We start from the raw sequence: 23,613 nt of genomic DNA, 5'->3' as shown, positions 1-23,613 counted from the left end.
CCCAGTGTGACTGTGGAGGTCAGAGGACAGCTTGCGGGAGTCGGTTCTCTCTACCATGTGGGTTGTGGGAATCTTGCTTCGTGACGAGTGCCTTCACCTGCTGAGCCATCTCCCTGGTGTGGGGTCTCTCTGGTCTCCATGCGGGGCAGTGGCCTCTTCCTTTCCTCTTTACATCCACACTGCCTTGACTGCTGTTGTCAACAATGTCCTCAGTGAGGACGTTTGCTCCAGAACGACAGAGAACTCTTGCAAGACGATGAGAACCTAATTTAAAGTGGGCAAAACGAATTTCAAGAGGCCGCAGAGCAAACTTCCATGAAAGGTCCCAGAGTTACAGACAGGAATCTTAGGAAAGAAGCCACATGACTAGAACTCACAAAACTACCAGAGCCCACGGTGAACGTGGCAGCCGGGCTTAGGAAGAATGGGGTACATACACAGCTGTGGCTGGTGAGAGCTCACTGGGCCACCCGTGTGCCTGCACCCAACCCGAGCAAACTTTTTGCCTGATCATTCTTACACAGCAGGAATGTGGAGGACATTATTAGCAATCTCCGTTTACAGACAAGCCACTGTGAGCAGGGCAGGCAAGAGGGCTCAGCGGGTTAAGGGGCTTGCTGCGAAGCCTGAGGACCCAGGTTTGATCACTGAGACCCAAATGGTAGGAGAGAACCCGCTCCTAAAAGTTGTCCTCTGACCTCCACACAAGTTCTGTGGCCTGAGTGTGCGTCCCCCCCACACACACTAAATCTTTGTCTACAGCAAATAGACTTCCTGAATGTACCATGCTGACTGAGGACAGCCAGGAATGTCATATGTAACACACAATGTAATTATATACACTGTAGCCCCTGGAACTTACTACAAAGCCCAGGCTGGTTTCCAATCCATGGCTAACCTCCTGCCTCAGCCCCCTGAGTGTTGGGTTGTATGTCACAGAACTCTGGATAATGTTAGAGCAATGGTCATTCTCTAATGGGTTCACTGTGAACCCCGGCAGCCATGTGTGTGTGTGTGTGTGTGTGTGTGTGTGTGTGTGTGTGTGTGTGTGTGTGTGTTCCTAGCCATCCACGTCTCCACCCATACACGGCATTGTCAGCCGTAATTCTTGACCTCATGAGGTAGAACTATGGTAACCTAGTGAGGTCTTTAGATTATTATGGGGTTGAGGTGAGGCAGGGGTAGAGTCACTTGTCACTTGCTTGATGGTGTGAATTCAGCCCCCACAACCTCATATATTAGACGGGGACAACTTCCTCCTGCAGGTGAGAGGCCCTCTGACCTCCACACCCAAACTGAGGAACATGTGTCTTCCCCCTCCCAATACATACACAGCTATATAAATGGGATGGAAATATCTGTTTTTTTTTTAAAAAAAAAAACTGTATTTATGGATGTGAGTGCGTGCCACGTGGCTGTGTCTGAAGACAGCGACAGTGTACTCATATGCATAAAATAGATATTTTTTAAAAATTAGTACCGAGGGCTGGAGAGATGGCTCAGTGGTTAGAGCACTGACTGCTCTTTCCAGAGGTCCTGAGTTCAATTCCCAGCAACCACATGGTGGCTCACAACCATCTGTAATGGGATCAGGTGCCCTCTTCTGGTGTGTCTGAGGATAGCTACAGTGTACTTATATATAATAAATAAGTCTTTAAAGAAAAATTACTACTGGGATTCAGTAGGGACGAGGCCATCTTTCCAATGAGCGATGCCTTTATTGACTTGGGAGTGTTAATGATGAGTTTGGAAGACATTTACCTCATGCCACATACAAAAATTAAACAGTGTTGGTTGGCCCGATGATTGGATAGATGTGAGCATTCGCTACACAAGCCTGATGGCCAAGGTTCCAGCCCCAAAACAACACACATGGGGGAAAGCAGGGAACCAGATCCTGAAAGTTGTTCTCTGATCTCCACGTACATGCTTTGATACATATTTGTGCGTTCATGCGTGCGTGCATGTGTGTGCATGTGCACGTATGCACGCATATACACACTAATAAGTACAAATTTTAAGTTATTTTAAATTTAGCATCCTAGACCATAGTCCAGAACATTAAACAGCAAAACAAGTAGAGAAAATATCTCCCTGGTCTCAGACTGAACAAAAACTGAACCTAAGGGAAAAAAATCAACCTTTGACCCTGAGAGACTGCTGTCCCTTCAAATCGTCAAAGCTTCAGATTTGGCCACTGTGCAATCCTGTAATATTAGTGCTTAGGAGATGAGGAGGGGAGAACGTGAGTTCAGGGCTAGCCTGGACTACGTAGCAAGCTGAAGCCAATATGGATGACTAAGGGTCTGTCTCCCGTCCTCTCCCCTGCACCCTGAGAAAGCCACCCAGGTGAAACCACTGCTGTTTACCCGGCCTGAGGTGGGAGGGGCCTGTCCTGGCCACCTGCATCTGGTTCTGTTTTGAAGGGTGTTCCTGTGGGCGGCCACATCATCAGTTACTTGATTGAAAAATCCCGAGTCGTCTACCAGAACCATGGAGAGCAGAATTTCCACATCTTCTACCAGCTGCTGGCGGGTGGCGAATCGGAGCGCCTCGCTTCCCTGGGACTTGAGCGAGACCCGCAGCTGTACAAGTTCCTGTCACAGGTTGGAGAGAGCAGTGCCTGGCTTCGGTGGCCTCTGGGAGGAAGGGGTGAGGGGTGTTTGCTGCTCTGCTTGTACTCTCCTCCATGAAGCTAGTATATCTTCCCTCATGACTGACGGCTGTCTCAACTCAGGAAGGCAACCCAGTGTCTCGTTCCCAGCAGAAGGCAGACTCGGTTGAACAATCTTAGAAACCGAGAGCGCACCGCCAGAGGGTAGTGAGCAGTGACCTCTTCCATGCAAGTCCCTGGGTTCAAAACCCAGCACTAGGAGAAGAAACAGATGTTGGAGCCGACCTTCGAATATTTAGATTCAGTCCTTCCAGGGTGGGAAGGGGTTGCCAGAGCTGTTTAAAATTTAAGCTCTCTTGTTAAGAGGACTCAGCTCGGTGGTAAAGTCCCTGCTGAGGATGTGCAAGGTCCAGGGTTCGAGTCCCAGTCAAACACCCTCCCCTTAGGTCTGACACACAGTCAGGGTTAGCTACCACACAGCTCCTGGGGTGGGTGTGACAGGCATGGTTGTTCCTCTCTGCCACATCAACTGATCTGAAAAGAACTCTCCGCTTTGAGAGCTCAGTTGCAAACAGAAAAGAGTCCTGACCGTTCCCTCCAGTGGGCCTGGGAGCTAGCTCACTGTTGATGGACCATCAGCGTTTAACTCCCAGCTTTCTGCAGCCTGTGCTGGGGTTGGAAGATGCCCGGGCTGCGGGAAGCATTTGATCCCATTAGTACCTTCCTTTATATTCTGTTTCCTTCTCACTGGGCCTGGCCTTTGAGGTCACCTGAGGTCACCATGCGGAATGCAGAGGAGAGACAGACAGAGACAGAGAGAGAGGGAGACAGACAGAGCTGGCATCTGGTCCTCAGAACAGAGGAGGACTTGGTTTGTTTTGCATTTCTCTTTAAGGACCCAGGCTTTCCCAGCGCGGCCATACATCTCCCATCTCCATGTGTGATCCAGAGGGATGGGTTAGATAAGAGTAAAATGGCAGAAACATCCCTCACTTCCCCCAGCAACTTCTCTTCCCCTTGAGACTCTCATCTCTATTCTGGGGGCTCACAGAGAGACACAGGCGTGCACACAGAGAGAAATATACACATAGAGAGACACAGGCGTGCAGACAGAGAGGCACAGGCGTGCAGAGAGAGAGAGAGAGAGACATACATGCACACAGAGAGACACAAGGGTGCATACAGAGAGAGACATACACATAGAGAGACACAGGCATGCAGACAGAGAGACACAGGTGTGCACACACGCACACACACACACACACACTTTTTTTTTTTTTTTTTTTTTTTTTTTTTGGTTCTTTTTTTTCGGAGCTGGGGACCGAACCCAGGGCCTTGCGCTTCCTAGGCAAGCGCTCTACCACTGAGCTAAATCCCCAACCCCTACACTTTTTTCTTTATAGATTTTTTTTCCCCCTGGACCTACTGCTTCAGTCAAATCCATATATGCCACTAGGTGTGCAAACAGTTCCAGCAATTTACGAGTGTGTGTGTGTGTGTGTGTGTGTGTGTGTGTGTGTGTGTGTGTGTTTGCTTGCTCTGACTCTATCCCGACACTGCTTACTCACTTTTGATGGGCTATGGGGGATTCGAACTCAGGTTCCTGTGCTTGTGCGGCAAGCACTTTACTGACTGAGCCACATAACCCACCCGGAACTGCATTTACACCGTATCTGGACCTGCGGACAACTTAGCACATACATGAAGAGTGTACATAAGATCTATGCAAACGCTTCGCCATTTTATGTAAGAGACTCAAACATCCTTGGATGGTGTCATCCATGGGGGGTCCTGGAATGGGTCCCTGTGGGATCTGAGCAGCTGTCCCTCCCCACAGGACATCTGCCCCTGACTCCTGCAGGCAAAGCGCATGCAGATCTGTGCCTCTGAGACACTCTTGGTCTAGAGCTGTGCAAAGCTCCACAGGGAGCTAAACAGTTCCCGGGCGCTGTGAGGTGTCAGGATGGAGTCAGAGCAAACACACACACACACACACACACACACACACACAATATCTCCAAGTACATCAGGGCCGTCTTCCAAATTTAAGCACCGCTGTTTCCCCGCATGGGTCACCATCTCCCCTACTAGACCAAGGCCTTCCCATTATTTACCAAAACTGAAAAGGTGCTTTAAAACAGGTCCTGAAGCTATAGTTCGGTCGCTTTGAATGTTCCTCAGGACGGGGATTTTTCAAAGATAAATTACGAAATAAAAACGACCCCTGCTAAGTAGACTAAAACCTCGTCTACAGTTCAGGACACTGCACAGGTGGGTTCTGTATGGATAGGAAACCACTTCAAGCTAGGAACAGGCGTCCGAATCCGCCATTGTCCTTAAAATACCACTGACTGATCCAGTTGTACCGCAGGGTCATTGTGCCAGAGAGTCCCCCGTCAACGACAGGAGCGACTGGGAAACCGTGTACAGTGCCTTCTCGGTCATTGGTTTTACTGAAGCCGACCTTGAGGTAAAGGTTGGGCCTGGGGGTTCTGTCTGGGTGAGGAGCTGTCCTGTTCTCTTGGGGCTTAGTTGATGTAGGACCGCTGGACTCAGCAAATAAAGAAAGGCCCAAATTAGGGTGGGGTGAGGGGGTGTAGACGGCAGAGTGCCTGAGGACCTGAGTGTGAGCCCTGAACCTGCATCAAAAGCCACGTGTAGGGCCTGGAGAGACAGCTCAGCGGCTAAGAACACTTGCTGCTTGCAGACAACTTGTGTTTGGTTCCCAGCACCCATGTCAAGTGGCTGGGAACCACTTAAAACTCCAGTTCCAGGGGACCCAATGCTAAATATTAATAATAAATTATATATTATAATTTTATATACATTTATATTAGTTATTATTATATAAATGAATGTTTTGCCTGCAAGTATGACTACAGATCACATGTGTGCCTGGCGCCCACAGAGGCCAAAAGAGGGCGGCCGATCCCCTGGTTCTGAAGTTACAGATGGTTGACAGCCATCATGGGAGTTCTAGGGAATGAACCCAGGTCCCCTGCTAGTGAGAGCAGCGTGGGGTCAGAGGTCAGAGCCATCTCTCCAGCCACCTAAGAAGAAAAGAGTCAGGTGTTAGAGTGCACGCTTGTGATCCCAGCAATGAGGGGGCAGTGGAAGGGCGTCCCTGGCCAGCCAGCCTGGCTCACATGGTTAGCTCCAGGCCGGAGAGAGAACTAGCAAAAATAGCCAAACAAAAGGTGTACTTGTGGCCTGTGAGAGGACGCCCCCCCCCCCAAATTGTCCATGCACACAAACACAGACATGCACATGCATGCAAACATGCGAACATGCATACATACATCAGGTAAAAGACGGCGTCCTGTAACACAAGTACAAGACAGAGCCTATTCCAATAGTGAATGAGCATTTTACCTCTTTTCTGTCAGCTTAAGTTTCCCCAGTGTTGTATAGAGGGAAGTGATATGGTCCTCAATTAGACCAGGTGATGTGGTCCTCCCCTCGGGTGATGTGGTTCTCAGACTAGTTGAAGTCCAGTCTCAATTTAGATCCTTTGGACTTGCACATTTTATTTATTTTTTTTTTTAAAAAGATTTATTTTATTTATTTTCTGTATTTGAGTATACTTCAGACACACCAGAAGAGGGCATTGGATCCCATTACAGATGGTTGTGAGCCACCATGTGGTTGCTGGGAGTTGAACTCAGGACCTCTGGAAGAGAAGCCAGTGCTCCTAACCGCTGAGCCGTCTCTCCAGCCCCCGCCTTTATTCCTTATTTACTCTTCAATTTTGAAATGAATTGCCTCATGGGTAAACACTCAATAGGATTTTGTCGCTTCCTTCTGTTTTGATTGTAACTCTGTTCATCTTTCAAGAACCAAAATGTAGCCTTATAAAACCATGATAATATCTGAGACCATGCTGTTAGACAATTGAATGGCTTGCCTGTTGGGTTGGTGGGTTGGTTTAGTTTGAGACAGGGTCTCACTACGTAACCCAGGCTGTCCTGGAACTAGTGATCCCCTGCCTCAGCACCCCAAGTGCTGGGGTTACAGGCATACACTAGCTGCAAGTTTGTTTTATGAACAGCTTTGGCTGTCCTGGAACTCACTCTGTAGACCAGGCTGGCCTCAGACTCAGAGAGATCCACCTGCTTCTTCCTCCCGAGTGCTGGGATTGAAGGTGTGCACCACCGCTGCCCGGCCCCAGCTGTAAACTGTTTTTATAAAATGTTTTATGTGTTATATTTTGTGCTGGAGGCTGAGACTAGCTCCCCCCCCTACCCCCTCTCATTAAGATAATCAGCCCTGGAAGTGACCAGGGCCCATTTCTAGGGAGCTGGGGTGCAGGGGAGGAGACACATCACCGCCAATGGTCACGGAGGTGCTGCTGACCCCTCTGTCCCTGTCCCCTGCCCACCCACGTCCCTAGAACCTCTTTGGGATCATCGCTAGTGTCCTACACCTGGGCAACGTCTGTTTCAAGGGGGACAAACAAGGCTGTGCCAGCATCCCGGACACCCACGAAATCAAGTGGATCGCCAAGGTGAGCTTCCTTTGCTGGTGAACTCAGAGGGTGGGATGCAGAGTCTGAACCCTGGGCGTCCACAGCAGTGCAGATGGTCAGCACCACATTCTTTCGTGGTTAGGAGGGTTAGAGGGGCCTGCGACCAGTGAGCTTGCTGCTGTTGGATTTCGTTTGATTGGTTTTGTGTTAGGACCTCATTATACAGCCTAGGCTGGCCCTGAACTTGGCAATCATCCTGGGTGCTGAGATTTACAGCCGTCCCAGTGAGGCCCCTTTTGCCCTAAAGCACAGCAGTGAGGGTGGATGGGTGACCCTGAACCCAGAGAGGCCACAGGCTCTGTGTAGCCACCAAATGACAACCGAATTGTTTCACGCAGCTCCTGGGAGTCTGCCCAGCTGTTCTTCTGGAAGCTCTCACTCACAGAAAGATTGAAGCCAAAACAGAGGAGGTAAAAACTGTGTGCAGGGGAGATGTCGGCCCCCTGCCGTGGCCGCCTGTCTCAGCCTCAGCGCTCTGGTGTCCTCTGTGGGTAACAGAGCCTCTAAGCCAGGCCACCAGGCCCTCAGTGGCTCAGCTCTTGCTGGGGTCCAAACCTCATCTTCCCACACCCATATCCCCATTCCTCCATCCCCCCAATAACTCATCCCCACCTTCCACCCCTTACTCCTCCATCCCCATCTCTTACCCCATCCCTACCCCTTACTCCCATCCCTACCTCTTAGCTTTCTATCCACACCTCTTATCCCATCCTGGTTCCTAGCCCCACCCCTTACCCCCATCCTTATCCCTTATCCTATCCTACCCTTAAGCCCCCATCCCCATCCCTTACCTCCCCATCCCCCACCTCTTATCTCCATCCCCCACCAACTCATGCCCCGCCCTTGCCACACCCTTCCTCACAGGAAGAGCACATGCACAGCTATACCCTCTGCTGAAATGCCTTTCTCTGTCCCCCACCCTTCAGCCCCCAGAGCCCTGAGCCAGGAACCCTTCCCCTCACCTACCTCAGCCCCTTGGTTGTCCTTACAGCACCATCACTCTCAGCCTGCACCAGGACTTTTCTCTCCCGTGAGTCTTGTCCGTGTTCGCATCTCTGCCCTGAGCTGAGCCCACAAACACCAAGCCTGTGTCTCAGTCCTGGTCTCCTAACGTGTGTCCTATGCCCAGTTGCTTTCAGAGACTGGTGTGGACACTGAGTCTACGGCTCATCCCGTCTGTAATGACGTCCCTCACCCATCCGTCTGTAATGACGTCCCTCACCCTTCCTTCCAGGTGATATGCCCGTTGACAGTAGAACTCTCTGTTTATGCCAGAGACGCCATGGCAAAAGCCGTTTATGGGCGGACATTTACCTGGCTGGTCAATAAAATCAATTCTTCCTTAGTTAACAAGGTGGGTCAGCACACGTTGGAGGTCTTGTTCTCACTAAAGTGGTCGTGTCTTACGGTTATCATATTGAAACCTGTGAACATGAATGGCAAGCTTCTCGTGGGCAGGGGCGATATCTTTGTAGGTCTTCCAGTGCTTTTGCACACAGTAGGTGAACGGTGTGCACACCTGTTGGCTTGGGGATGCTTTCCAAAGTCTGGCATCCACAGCACCTGGGGTATACCAGATGGCTTTCTATGGCCGTAGAATTTCAGTATGTCTAAGAACACGCAGCTGACCTTCAAACTCCTGCTTAGGTCGTGTTTCCTTTTTCCATAGGAGTTGGGTAAGATAAGGGTTTATTCAAAGCTAGAAATCAGGGCATGACTCTAGGGTCTAGGTGTGCAGAATACAGATGGGGAGGCAGCGTCTCAGTCCACTCAGGCAGAAGAGTCCACAGTGTCCTGTTAAGAGTGATGGTTGGGAAGGGGAGTGGATGGAGAGACAGCTCAATGGTTAAGAGCACTGGCTGCTTTTTCCAGAGAACCCAGTGTCAATTCCCAGCATCCTCAGGGCAGATCACAGCTGTCTGGGACTCCAGTCCTAGGGGATGTGACACACTCATACAGACATGAAGGCAAAACACCAATGCATGGGAAATAAATCAAGATGATGATGACAAAAGGAGGAGGAAGAGGAAGAGGAAGAGGAGGAGGGGGGAGGAGGAGGGGGGAGGAGGAGGAGGGTAGATGGCTCATCAGTTAAGAACGATGCTGTCCTTGCAGAAGACCCAAGTTCAGTTCCCAGGATCCACAATGGGTGGCTCACAACCACCTTTAATTCCTGTTCCAAGGGACCCAGAGAAACTCTTCCGGGCTCTTTGGGTACCAAACATGTGGGATATGTATAATGTGTGCATTCATGTGTGTACATGTGCATGGTCTTGTACACACACACACACACACACACACACACACACACACACACACAAATCTTTAATAAGAACCAACATATCCTCAGTTGCTATAACCATGGTCCACAAGCTGGGTGGTTGGTAAAATGTAAAAGTTTATTTAGCTCAGGGTTCTGGCCACTGGGGAGTTGGGAGCACAAAGCTGCACATGGTAGAGCTCCTCCAGCATCCTGACATGGCAGGGGATGGGGGATCTCCATAGTGAGGACAGATGTGCTAGTGGACCTCTGCATCATGGCGTCCCCGCCTCATGACCTTGTCCTCCGAGTATCGATGACATGAGTCTGAGGATGCTGTTTCTGAACAGGTGAGCTTTGGGGAGACCAGCACCTCACTGAGTGGGGTCCACCCTCACCTTTATAAAGTGACATTCATGTGTCCTCCTCTCACCTGGGCAAGCGCTTCCTGGAAGTTTCTGGGTCGCTTTCATTGTTGGTTTTGGAGGGAATGCAAACTGGTGGCTGGAGAGACGTGGGGCCATGAGGTGAATCAGAAGGCAAGGTGTTGCTTGCCTAGGGAAGCCACAGGCAGTTCCAGCTGGGGACACAAAGGTTACTATGAGCCCCTGCTGAAGAAAAAGACAGGAGCCATGTGCTTTAGAGAGGAGTCCCAAGCTTGGGGCAGCAATAGGGATTGCAAAGACAAACTTGACTGAATCAGTCTGATTTCTATCACTCTAACAGTGACCCAGGAAGAGTATCACACGGCAAGAGAGAAAGAACACGGTCTGTGTGGCTCTCTGGTCTCTCCCTTTGTAGGAAGTTAGCAGCATGAGGTCCTGGGGGCTGTGCTCTGATGAACCTTAAAGGCCCCACTTCCAATCCCCATAGTCAAATGTAGTTTCCATGTCTTGCAGCCTTGCTGTGGGGATGGAGTTTCAACACCAGAGCCTTTGGGTAGAGCTTGGAAGACGGCTCTATGGTTAAAAGCACTTGCGGCTCTTGTAGAGCACCCATGTTTAGTCCCCAGCAATGGCTGGCCGCTCACAGCTGTGTAACATGAGCTGCAGGGATGCAGCGCCCTCTTCTGGTCTCCATAGGCACCTGCACACGGGTGGTAGACAGACTCATGTGCACTAAAAACAATGTTTAGAAAATGAAGACACTTTGGGAGAGCAGGTGGCTAATGGCTCACATTTTTCCCCCCACTAGGATTTCACCCAAAAGACTGTGATTGGGTTGTTGGACATCTACGGCTTTGAAGTTTTCGACAAGAATGGGTGAGTTTGCTCTGTGTGCGCACTGCCTGCCCTGCCTGCCTGCCTGCCCTGCCTGTACTTCCTGCCTGCCCTGCCTGCCTGCCTGCCTGCCTGCTTGTCTACTTGTCTCTAGGTGTTAGAGTCTGCAATTGGTCTCCCTGCCCCTAGAACTACATACTCACCGCCCTCAATCTACACATTCCCCAGCAAGTGGTCTACCCATGGGCTGCACATCCCTAGCCATTCCCACGCTGTTCTGACTTCTGTTTTCATCTTCCCATTTATTAGTGGACCACTCGGTAGATAAGAGCTGCGTCCTCACAAAGAAGCGGTTTGGCTGTGCTTGGTCCATCTGCCTGAGTAGCAGGACCGAAATCCCTTCTCTTTCTAGTTTTGAACAGTTTTGTATAAATTACTGCAATGAGAAACTACAGCAGCTGCTGATAGAGAGGACGCTGAAGGCGGAGCAGGCAGAGTACGAATCTGAAGGCATCGAGGTGAGCATTGGATGTGTCTCCAAGTGAGAGGGGGAGGGGGAGGGTGAAGAGGGAGGGAGAGAGGGAGGGAGAGGGAGAGTGAGAGAGAGGGAGGGAGGGAGAGAGAGAGAGAGGGAGAGGGGGAGGGGGAGAGGAAGAGTGAGAGGGAGGGAGGGAGAAAGAGAGAGGAGGGAGGTAGAGGGAGAGGGAGAGGGAGGGGGAGAGGGAGAGAGGGAGGGAGGGAAAGAAGGAGGGAGGGAGAGGTAGAGGGAGGGGGAGGGGAGGGGGAGAGGGAGAATATGAATCTGAGACAGAAGTGAGTTGGAGGAAGGAGGGAGGGAGGGAGGGAGGGAAGGAGGGAGGGAAGATGTGGGGCTGACAGTAGATCCCCAGCTTTGAACACCCTGGTACAACACTCTACCTCCTAGCTCCACCCCAAACCCTCCTCATTTCTTGGATCAAGGACTTTTAGCTCCTCCCTAGGAAAATACTTATGATATCTAGAAAGTATCTGTAGTGAGCATTGTAGAATTTTTGTTTCTATAAAAAAAAAATATAAATATTACGGACTGGAGAGATGGCTCAGCGGTTAAGAGCACTGACTGCTCTTCCAGAGGTCCTGAGTTCAATTCCCAGCAACCACACGGTGGCTCACAACCATCTGTAATGGGAACCAATGCCCTCTTCTGGTGTGTCTGAGGACAGCTACAGCATTCTGATATGTACAGAAAATAAATAAACACATCTTTTTTGAAAACCCACAAGAATAAGAAATCAGATGTCCCGACGGTGAAGATCAAACTTGCCCCAGGACCTCGATGTCCCTAATCATCAGGGAGTAGTCTAACCATGACATAGGTCACCCCCTTTCTGACCCCGACTTTATTCAGGATCCTTTTCCTCTCTGTCCTTTGTCCTCTCCTCTCTAGTGTTAGGGGTTGAAAGGGTGGAGAAGGGGGAAAGAAAGAAGAACCCATAAAGGAGCAAAGACTGGCTACAACAATCAGTTAAGAATTTTTAAGTTTCAGTACCGTGTGTGTGTTTGCATGACATGGGTGTAGATGCCCATCCAGGGCACAGAGGACACCTGCAGGGTCAGTTCTCTCCTCCTTCTTCATGTGGGTTCCTGGCATCAAACTCAGGATATGATGCTTGTGCCGCAGACCCCTTTACCTGCTGAGCCATCTTGCCAGCCCCCAAAAGTATCACCTTTTAAAAAGATTTCAGTGTGTGTGTGTGTGTGTGTGTGTGTGTGTGTGTGCGCGCACGTGCGCACCTTACTGCAGGTGCCTGTGGAGGCCACAAGAGCAGTGGGGTCCCCCGGAGCCAGAGTTATAGAGTTTTAAGCCACCCGACGTGCATGCTGGGAACGGACCTTGGGTCTTCTGTGAGAGCTGTAAATGTCAACCGCTGAGTCATCTCTCCAGCCCCCCAAAGTATAATTTTTGAAGGTTGGATATGAAAATCAGATTTTGAGAAAATATTTGGAGGATCCGGGTCAAGCCAATGTGCTCGATGCCCCTGTGCATGCTGGGAGAAGCCTTCCCTTTTGTGCTTTCAGTGGGAGCCCGTCCAGTACTTCAACAACAAGATCATCTGTGACTTGGTAGAAGAGAGACACAGAGGGATCATCTCTATTCTGGTGAGAAAGCGGTGACACAGCTCATTGACTAGGTGTCTGCCACAGACAGATGAACAATGCCCAGGGCTCAAAGGCACAGAGGAAGGGCCCTGGGCACCTCCAGCAGCCAGGGCAGATTGCCATGGGTTTGAGGCCAGCCTGGACTACATAGTAACTGTGATAGCCTAGGCTACAGAGTGGAGAGAGAGAGAGAGAGTGTGTGAGTGTGTGTGTGTGTGTGAGTGAATGTGTGTTTGTGTCGGGGGGTGAGTATGTATGTGTTCATATGTGTCAGTGTGTATGTGGTGAGTATGTCTGCATGTGGGGGTATGTGTGTCAGTTGTGTTTGTGTGTGGGGGTGTATGTGTGTGTTCATATGTGTCAGCATGAGTGTGGTAAGTGTGTGGTGGGGAAGTGTCTGTGTGTGTGTGTGTAGGGGTGAGTATGTATGTGTTTATATATGTCAGTGTGTGTGGTGAGTGTGTGTGGGGAGGTGTGTGTGTGTGTATTTGTATGATTGTGTGTGGGTGTGAGGATGTGTGTGTGTTGGGTGAGTGTGTGAGGATGTGTGTGCTGACCATGACCCATTGAGTAGACTCACTGTTGAGGGAGTTAATACACAGGGATCAAGAGACAGGGTTGGTGCAGGCTCATCCGCTTGTACAGCTTTCTTTCCCAGAGGCCTTCGCACTGTGCATGCAGTCATTCCCGACCCTTGATGACTGGTTAGGAATACTTCAAGCTGCCATGGCAACCCTTGGGAAGTCTGAAAATATGGTCGCAGAGCACAGTGGGGGGGTATGCCTTTAGCCCAGCATTCAGGAGTCGTGCGCTTGAGGCCAGCCTGAGCTATGTATTAAGTCACTAAGAGTCAGGAAGGAAAGAAAAGTGAGTTGGTCTGGGGCATGACGGTGCATGAGTTTGAGATGACTCCAAGCTACATGGCAAGACCCTAACTAGAGGCAAGGGTGGGGGGAGGGGGAGGAAAGGAGAATGAAATGAATGAATGAATGAATGAATGAATGAATGAACGAACGAATGAAAGAAAAGATACAGGCCAGAGTGTGAGCTGGCCAGCACCCGTAATCTCAGCACTGAGAAGGCTTAAAGCAGGAGTTTGAGGCAACCTGGACGCACAGAAAGTCCCACCTCAAAGGGAATGATGAGGGGAATGGGAAGGAATCAGAAAAGGATGGGTCAGATGCAGGGAGGTTGACTCTGTGGCATTTCCAGGCTCTGTGGGGTGGAGGCTCCCTCAGCCAGCTCCGGGGTCCCAGCCCACGGGATAGCTAACCCCTTCCTCTCACCGGCCCTGTGGAAGGTGATGGGAATTTAATCTGGAACACTCAGCTGCTGCTGGTGAAAGCTTAGACCCCAGGGGCTGGCGTGAGGCTAAACTGTCTACTTTCTGTCTGAAAGGATGAAGAATGCATCCGTCCCGGCCCCGCAACCGACTTGAGTTTCCTGGAGAAGCTGGAGGAGAAAGTTGGCAAACACGCGCACTTCCAAACGTGCGTGCTTTGTTGATCTGAAGGGCTGTCCTGCGGGAGAACGTTATGTGTTCTTTCTTGGACTTGTGTCCGAGTACAAGTACTTTGGGGCTGGAGAGGTGGCTCAGTGGGTAACTGCACTTGGGTAAGCATGAAGCCCCGAGTTCAGGTCACAGCACCTACATAAAAGTTGGTCATGGGGTTGGGGATTTAGCTCAGTGGTAGAGCGCTTGCCTAGGAAGCGCAAGGCCCTGGGTTCGGTCCCCAGCTCCGAAAAAAAGAAAAGAAAAAAAAAAGTTGGTCATGGCTACCCTGGTTCATAACCTCAGCTAGCTGCCACCCTGTCTTAAAGAAGGCAGAGACAACCGAGCAGGACAGCAGTGTCTGTCCTCCTCAGGTCTTTGTGTGCCCAGCACAGATATGTTCACGTACACCACACACATGCACACATATAGCGTGGTGACTCACATACAAAAACAGCATCCTGAAAACTAGCTCATGTCAACCTGCCCTTGTGAGTAGAAACCGGACTGACAGGATCGATTAAGGTACAATAGGGACAGCCAGATGTAGTTGACATCGGCTTGCCATCCTAGTGCTTGCTCTGGAAGCTGAGACAGGGAATGGGGAGTTCGGGGCCAGTCTGGGTCACACAGAAAGATACTGTTTCAAAAGACCTTAAAAAAGAAAACTATGTGGAACCTGCTGACTAGGGCCATGGTTAATCCACGTCTCAAAAAAGCAGACAGAACCTTCTCGCTGGTTCAGGGCTAACCAAGGAATTGAATGTATGATGTAAGCAAAATCGGCTTCAACCTCCAGGCGTCCAAAAACCACATCAAAAATGCCCCATCAGAGTCTTCCCAAGTGTTGATCCTAAGTTCTCAAAATGGCTATGTAGGGATTCTCCAAATACTTTCTCAAAGTCGGATTGTCAAATTCAACTTTTAAAAACTATATTTTTGAGGGCCAGAGAGACAGCTTAGCAGGTAGGAACATTTACTGCTCATGCAGCCAGAAAGTGGAAATTGTTGCTGGGGAAGTCTGGAACCTGTTGTTATGGCAGTCTGGAAATTGTTGCTGGGGAAGTCTGGAAACTATTGAGGGAAGTCTGAAATCTGTTGCTGGGTAATCTGGAGACTGTTCCTGCGGAACTCTGGAAATTTGCTGAGAAAGTCTGGAAACTGTTCCTAGGGAAGTCTGGACACTGTTACTGGGGAAGTCTGGAAAGTGTTGCTAGGGAAGTCTGGACATTGTTGCTGGGGAAGTCTGGATACTATTGCTAAGGAAGTCTGGAAGCTGTCCCTAGGACAGTCTGGAAATTTACTGAGAAAGTCTGGAAACTGTTGCTGGGGAAATCTTGGAACTGTTGCTAGGGAACACTGGAAACTGTTGCTAGGGAAGTCTGGAAACTTGCTGGAGAAGTCTGGAAACTGTTGCTGGGGAATCTGGAAACTGTTCCTGCGGAAGTCTGGAAATTTGCTGAGAAAGTCTGGAAATTGTTGCTGGGGAAGTGTTCCTGGGGAAATCTGGAAGCTGTTCCTGTGGAAGTCTGGAAATTTGCTGCAAAAGTCTGGAAATTCTTGCTGGGGATGTCCAGAAACTGTTGCTGGGGAGGTCCGGAAACTGTTGGAAGGGAAGTCTGGAAACCTTTCCTAGGGAAGTATAGAAACTGTTGAGGCAAGTCTGGAAACCGTTGCTGGGGAATTCTGAAACCGTTGCTAGGGAAATCTTGAAACAGTTGCTTGGCAAGTCTGGAAACTGTTGTTGGGAATTCTGGAGACTTGCTGAGGAAATCTGTAAACTGTTGCTGGGGAAGTCTGGAAACTGTTGCTGGGAAGTTTGGAAACTTGCTGGGGAAGTCTGGAATCTGTTGCTGGGGAAGTCTGGAATCTGTTGCTGGGGAAATCTCAAAACTGTTGCTAGGGAAGTCTGGAAATTGTTGCTGGTGAAGTCTGAAAACTATTGATAAGGAAGTCTGGAAACTGTTGCTAGGGAAGTCTGGAAATTTGCTGCAAAAGTCTGGAAATTCTTGCTGGGGATGTCCAGAAACTGTTGCTGGGGAGGTCCGGAAACTGTTGGAAGGGAAGTCTGGAAACCTTTCCTAGGGAAGTATAGAAACTGTTGAGGCAAGTCTGGAAACCGTTGTTAGGGAATTCTGGAAACAGTTGCTAGGAAAGTCTGGAAATTGTTGTTGGGAAGTCAGGAAACTTGCTGGGGAAATCTGGAAACTGCTGCTAGGGAAGTCTGGACACTGTTGCTGGGAAGTTTGGAAACTTGCTGGGGAAGTCTGGAATCTGTTGCTGGGGAAATCTGGAGACTGTTGCTAGGGAAGTCTGGAAACTATTGAGGGAAGTCTGGAAACTTGCTATGGAAGTCTGGACATTGTTACTGGGGAAGTCTAGAAACAGCTAGGGAAGTCTGGAATGTGTTGCTAGGGATATCTGGAAAGTTGCTGATAAAGTCTGGAAATTGTTGCTGGGGAAGTCTGGAAACTGTTGCTTGGGAATTCTGGAAACCGTTGCTAGGGAAATCTGGAAACAGTTTCTAGCCAAGTGTGGAAACTGTTGTTGGGAAATCTGGCAACTTGCTGGGGAAATCTGTAAACTGTTGCTGGGGAAGTCTGGAAACTGTTGCTAGGTCAGTCTGGAAATTTGCTGAGAAAGTCCGGAAATTGTTGCTGGGGATGTCCGGAAACTGTTGCTAGGGAAATCAGGAAACAATTGCTAGAGATGTCTGGAAACTGTTTAAGGAAGTCTGGAAACTTCCTGCAGATGTCTGGAATCTGTTGCTGGGAAAGTCTGGAAAGTGTTGCTAGGGAAGTCTGTACATTGTTGCTGGGGAAGTCTGAAACTATTGCTAAGGTAGTCTGGAAACTGTCACTAGGGCAGTTTCTGGAAACTGTTGCTAGGGAAGTCTGGAAATTTCCTGAGAAAGTCCAGAAACTGTTGCTGGGTAAATCTGGAAACTGTTGCTAGGGAAGTCTGGAAAGTCTTGCTGGGAAGCCTGGAAAATTGGTGGGGAAGTCTGGAAACTGTTGCTGGGGAAGTCTGAAAACTATTGATAATGAAGTCTGGAAACTGTTGCTAGGGGAGTCTGGAAATTTGTTGAGAAAGTCTGGATATTGTTCCTGGGGATGTCCGGAAACTGTTGGAAGGGACGTCTGGAAACCATTGCTGGGGAAGTCTAGAAACTGTTGAGGCAAGTCTGGAAACTGTTGCTGGGGAATTCTGGAAACCATTGCTAGGGAAATCTGGAAACAGTTGCTAGGAAAGTCTGGAAATTGTTGGGAAGTCAGGAAACTTGCTGGGAAAATCTGGAAACTGTTGCTAGGGAAGTCTGGAAACTGTTGCTGGAAAAGTCTGGAATCTGTTGCTGGGGAAGTCTGGAAACTGTTGCTAGGGAAGTCTGGAAACTATTGAGGGAAGTCTGGAAACTGTTGCTGGGGAAGTCTGGAAACTGTTGATGGGGAAATTTGGAAACTGTTGCTAAGGAAGTCTGGAAATTTTGCTGGGGAATTCTGGAAACTTGCTTGGAGAATCTGGAAGCTGTTGCTGGGGAAGTCTGGAAACTGTTGCTAGGGCAGTCTGGAAATTTGCTTAGAAAGTCTTGAAATTGTTGCTGGGGAAGTCTGGGAATTTTTGCTAGGGCAGTCTGGAAACTTGCAGGGGAAGTCTGAAGCTGTTGCTGGGGAAGTCTGGAAACTGTTGCTAGGGAAGTTTGGAAATTTGCTGAGAAAGTCTGAAAATCGTTGCTAGGGCAGTCTGGAAATTTGATGAGAAAGTGTGCAAATTTTTGCTGGGGAAGTCTGAAAAGCTGCTAGGGCAGTCTGGAAATTGCTGAGAAGGTCTGGAAATTGCTGAGAAAGTCTGGAAATTGTTGCTGCGGACGTCTAGAAACTTGCTGAGGAAGTCTGGAATCCGTTGCTAGGGAAGTCTGGAAACTGTTTCTAGGGAAGTCTGGAAATTTTTGCTGGGTAAGTCGGCACATTGTCACTAGGGAAGTCTGGAAACCATTGCTAGGGAGGTCTGGAAACTGTGGTGGGAAGTCTGGAAACTGTTGCTGGGTAAGTCTGCAAACTGTTGCTGGGTAAGTCTGGAAACTGTTGCTGGGGAAGTCTGGAAACAGTTGCTAGGGAAGTCTGGAAACTGTTGCTTGAAAAGTCTGGATACTGATACCCATTGCCCTCACATCAGGCCAGATGGCAGGGCAGCTTCTGATGATGGGGGAGCTTCTAACTAGCTGCCTGAGGCCTGAGTGTTTTTTTTTGTTTTTTGTTTTTTTTCCCCAGTAACTGACTTGCCTGGACTTGCCCAGTTCTCTAAAACATGGAGTCGGCCTGTCTCACTACTACCACTACCACTACCTCCTCCTCCTCCTCCTGCTCTTTTCTTTCCTTCCTTCCTTCTTCCTTCTTCTTCTCCTCCTCCTCCTCCTCCCTTCCTTCTTCCTCCTTCTCCTCCTCCTTTCTTCTTCCTCTGTCTCTTCCTCTTCCCCCTTCCTTTTCCTCTTCTTTCTCTTCCTTATAGTGGGACTTTCTAGACCCACCAGTGGTTAAGTACTGAAACAGAAACTTACTAATTTTTATTATAGCTCAGGCCTTTAGATTTTGCTGCTTCCCAGCTAGCTCATCTCACTTAATTTTGTTATCCTAGCCCACTGGGCACCACGACTCCACATTTGGCTAATTCTTTCCCTCTCTCTCAGTCCCTGTACATCTGAACACTTCCCCGTCCCACTGGCAAGTCCCCTCCCCCATTCTTCTCCCAGAGCCCTCTCTCAATTCCTGCATTCCCTTTCTTGCTTAGCCATGGGCCTTCAGATCTTTATTAAGCCAACCGACAGGTAAGGGACACAGAGTGTTTACAAAATACTGAGGCAGGTGACTGAGAAGAATAACACTACCGAAATCCCAATGTACTTAGCTCTCTGTCAGTACAGAAATCAACAATTGACCATACACAGACACTTTCCCACACGGAAAATACTTCTCTCCCTCTATCTCTTTTTCCTTCTCCTTCTCCCTCTCCCCCTTCCCCTCCTCCCCCTCCCCATCCTCCTCCTCTTTTTTTGAGATAGGGTCTCACTCTGTACCCTTGGCTGACCTGAAGCTGGCTATGTAAACCGTGGTGGGCCGAGACTCAGAGATCTCCCTGTCTCCTGAATTAAAGTCACACCACCATACCCAACCTTTTCTTTTTTTAATTAAAAATGATGGGGCTGGATAGGTTAAGGGCACCCACTGCCCTTCCAGGGGACCCGACTTTGATTCCTAGCACTCCGATGTCTCTATCTCCAGTTCCGGGCCATGCAATACCATCTTCCGGCCTCAGCGGGCACTAGGCCCAAATGGGATACTCAGACATGCATGAAGGCAAAACACCCACATATACAAGATTTAAAACTAGAACAAACCCCCTGCATGGTTAAGGGAACTAGGACTTTATGCATGTCAGGTCCTAGCCAAGCCCCCAGCCCAGGTCACTCAGCTTAAACAGGACAAAGCAGAAGCTGACTGTTTCTCACTACTAGCTTAGGTGAAGGAAAGCTCTAATTATGAGAGACCTGATAGACAGCCGGTCAGGCAGCAAGGCTCCCTGGGAGGCCCCATGGAGTCAGCGTCAATGTAGATGGCCCAGGACTTCTTGCTCATGCGTTCTGCATAGGTGGTCTGTGTTTGTGTCTTGTAGCCGGAAGCTGGCTGGTCCAAAGGGCCGGAAGAGGATTGGGTGGCTGGAATTCTGCCTCTTACATTACGCAGGAGAGGTTACCTACTGTACCAAAGGTGAGTGGCTGAGGGGGGGTCACAACCGCATAGGTGTACAGGTGTGCATGCTTGTCTGATGCAGTAACATTTTAAAAAAGGTTTCTTTTATCCTGCATTAGTGCCAGCACCATAGGGCCATATGGCATCTGTGGGATATTTTCATCTTTGTCAGCAAAGCGTCTCACCTGCTAAGCTCCATCCCATTTCACACTGCCGATGAGCCTGGGAGCAATCTCTCTATCCATCTAGTTCCCAGGGCAGGTTGCTGCTATGCACCAGTTTCATACAGAGACCGCCTATCTCAAGGTCCTCTTACTGTGGACTCAGTTAAATCACCACAAGAAAGAACACGCAACACAATAACCTCTGATCCAATTGATGAGATATAATTTGCCCACCACAAAATCCTGTACACACCCATCCCTTAAAAATAGTTATAACAACCTGCAATGTGTGCAGAGAAGAATCTTAACATCTGCCGTCATGTTCTCCCAGCTCCTCCTCCTCCTTCTGAAACTTTTCTCCCGCCATCCTTCCTTATCATCCAATGACAGGCCTTGTTCTGTCCTGTACCTGCCTTCTTGCATAAAGACATCAACCTATACCCATCACCAAGTCCTCCAAGGAGAAGCTACCTGTGGCCACCCCAGAGTTCCTTAGTGTCACATTCAAGCAAGCCACCTGAAAGGTCTATTTATTAATTACTAATATTGTTATGCCGAAGCTACAGGGACCCCCAAAGACCATGAAGAGCCAATTCTGATGCAAACACACAAGAGTCTTTTATTACAAGAAAGGACTCTCACCAGTCCCCCGTCACAGCGGGATCTGAAGTGAGAGTCTAGGGGTTCATGGCTTTTATTGTGGTTACAGCAAACGAGAGATTTGCATACAGGTCAGCAAGTTAATATTTTAAAAACTGGATCTCTGGTGTAATCTGTAAGAACCAAACATGGGGGCAGAACCACCTGACAGACAGGTTGGCTAAGTCACCTACTCTCTGTGGGATGTCTTAGGGTTATCTCCATGTACCTCAGTCCTGCCATTGTAGCCTGACTGGCTATGGCTAAGGGAGGAGTTGTCATAGGGTGTTTGCTCAGGTGGACTTTGTGGTTTTCTTCCTGGAATTGGGAGTTGAGCCTCTGGTCCCTCACAAAATGGAGTTTCTTCGAAAATGGAGCTGGTTGGGCTTTATAATATAACCACCAATTTTGAAAGAAACAAAGAAACAAAAAAAGAAACAAAGATTCAAACAGCATATACAACATCCATTGCCGTGCACAACTCAGGGGGTTTAGTGAATTCAGTGTTGTGCATCTGTGTACTTGGCTTCATTCTAGGACACTGCCTGCCTATACCCTCTGCCCCTCCCATACCCTCTGCTCCTCTTACCCTGCCTTCTGACCCTCCCCCCACACCCTCTACCCCTCCCCCACACTCTCTGCCCCTTCCCTACCTTCTCTGCCCCTCCCAACACCCTGCTCCTCTCACCCTGCTTTCTGCCCTTCCCATGCCCTCCTCCATCCACCACATCCTCTACTCCTCCCCACACACTCTGCCCCACCCACATCCTCTACCCCCCCTCCACCTCCCCCAGACCCTCTGCCCCTCCCCCTTCTGCCTCTCACACACCCACTATCCCTCCCCTGCATCCTCTGCCCCTGCCCCACAGCACTAGGCGAGGAACCAGTGCCCATCCTAAGTCCATAGCTCCTGGCCTGGCCTGGAGAATCCCATTTGTGATCAGTCAGGGTCTGAGTTCCCTCATTGGCATAAGGTTTCAAGCTTCCTCTGCATTGCCATCCATCTTCACTGCCCAGTAATTTTCCTTTCTCTGGATAACCTTCTCAGCGCCTGTAGTTCAGCAACCATTCAGGGTGCTTATCCTTCCAGCCGCGGTGAGAACTGACACTGGAATACGCCTGTATATCCCCCTCCCCCACAGTACTAGGGACTGTCTGCGGTCATGCATGCATGGAAAGTTTTAGAATGTTGGGACAGTTGCACTAAGTTGCCCAGGCCAGCTTGAACTTGCCATCTTCTTGCCTCAGCTTTCTGAGTAGCTGGAATGACCAGGTTGCTTTTATTTTCTTGGGTGAACAGTGAGGAAGGAATGACTGGGTCCCATGGAAGTCCCTGCCTAGTGTTTTCAGGAGCCTCTTGACTGCTATAGTCCTAGTTTCCCCTCATCCTCCCCAGCACCCACAATGCTCTGCCAGCAGCCTTCTGGGAAGGTGTGAAGCCCTGCCTTCTGGTTCTCCTGCTAGTTGGTGATGCCAAACACTCTGTGTACTTGCCAGTCCTTTGTATATCCTCCTTGGAGGAATACCTATATAGGTAATTTGCCTGTTAAAAAAATTATTGTTGAATCATGAGCATTCTTTATATATTATGGATACTAGACCTTTGTCAGATATAGAATTTGCCAGTATGTTCTGCAATTTTGAGAACTGACCTTTTGAGAGACCAGACCTTTTAGGTTCAGACTCTATCTTAGCCGGGTTACCCTCAACAAATTTACACCCCCTAGGTTGCAAGCCTGTTCCTGGCACTTCACTTTCTAACAACTGCCAATCATGAGGAAAACAGAAGTTAAGTTTGGCTCCCAACACCAGCTAGTTATGTTAAAGGCCATGATGGCCCCCCAATCAGATGTGTGCCGGAAACTAGACCCCAGGCTGCCCCCTCCCGTTCTGCGGTGTCCAAGACTGTGGTGGCCCAAGCTCGAGCTTTGAATGAAGAGACCCCGGTGAGATTGCATCGGAATCTGCTTCTCTGTGGACTTTTGTAGTTCACAAACGCTTCCCGGCACAGTACTTTCTCTTTATTGGTGATATCCTTCAAAGTACCAGAAAGCTCACCACCAAGAATCTTTTTAAAATAACAACTCACTTTAAGGTCTTTTTTTTTTTTTTTTAAGTGCAAAGCAGTGTAGAGCACTTTATAAAAAAGAATAGATTGGCTCTCTGTTGAGGTGATTCGATTTATATTTCGAGGCCAGTTTGGTCTACAGAGCAAGTTGCAGGTCAGTCAGAACTGCATGTGATAGGACCTTGTCTCAACTAACCAACACAACCGGAACAGCACCAGAGACTGGAAAAGGTCACCAAGGTCACCACAGGAGTTTGCCTTTGTCAGTGGGGCTGAAAGTCACGTGGTCTCAGCTCACTTCCCAGGGCTCAGTCCCCCTCCCGCCCCCCCACTGTCTCTGTGGGTCCTAAGTCATGGCTCCTGGATCACTTTGAATCGAGGTCACACACCATACAGCAACCTGCAGTAAATTTACCTCTGCGGAGCTGCCTCTCAGCCTGGGAAGTTTTCCCCTACAGTATCTGGCACTCTAGGGTTATACAGGGAAGGTGCCCACCTCGGATGTCTGGCTCTGTCTGGAGGGATGTAGGGGTGTCCCTCATGCTGTCTGGCTCTGTCTGATGTAGATCGTTGCCCTTCTAGTGTGAGTGAGTGGAGGCCTGGGTGTTGCCCATGCTTAGCTCACAACTCACTACCAGGATCCAGCCTGCCTTAGTGTGGAAACCCCATGCAACCTCAGACGGCACCAGTGTCTTAGGGTTTTACTGCTGTGAACAGACACCGTGACCAAGGCAACTCTCATAAGGAC

At 49.4% G+C, this 23,613-nt stretch overlaps 1 protein-coding gene across 1 annotated transcript in view; it reads left to right on the top strand.

Annotated features, from left to right (window-relative positions):
• Myo1h (myosin IH) overlaps positions 1-23,613 on the top strand; it is a 48,481-nt gene that overhangs the window by 6,995 nt on the left and 17,873 nt on the right. The window contains exons 5-14 of the mRNA XM_032886699.1: positions 2,427-2,606; positions 4,986-5,084; positions 7,005-7,118; positions 7,478-7,549; positions 8,374-8,493; positions 10,594-10,661; positions 11,032-11,137; positions 12,678-12,758; positions 14,157-14,248; positions 19,918-20,012. Coding sequence (XP_032742590.1) covers positions 2,427-2,606; positions 4,986-5,084; positions 7,005-7,118; positions 7,478-7,549; positions 8,374-8,493; positions 10,594-10,661; positions 11,032-11,137; positions 12,678-12,758; positions 14,157-14,248; positions 19,918-20,012 — 1,027 coding nt within the window. The remainder of the gene's footprint in view (positions 1-2,426; positions 2,607-4,985; positions 5,085-7,004; positions 7,119-7,477; positions 7,550-8,373; positions 8,494-10,593; positions 10,662-11,031; positions 11,138-12,677; positions 12,759-14,156; positions 14,249-19,917; positions 20,013-23,613) is intronic.

The sequence above is a fragment of the Rattus rattus genome, chromosome 16, assembly GCF_011064425.1.
Source record: "Rattus rattus isolate New Zealand chromosome 16, Rrattus_CSIRO_v1, whole genome shotgun sequence".
Classification (NCBI taxonomy): domain Eukaryota; kingdom Metazoa; phylum Chordata; class Mammalia; order Rodentia; family Muridae; genus Rattus; species Rattus rattus.
This window is presented reverse-complemented; position numbering and strand designations above follow the sequence as displayed.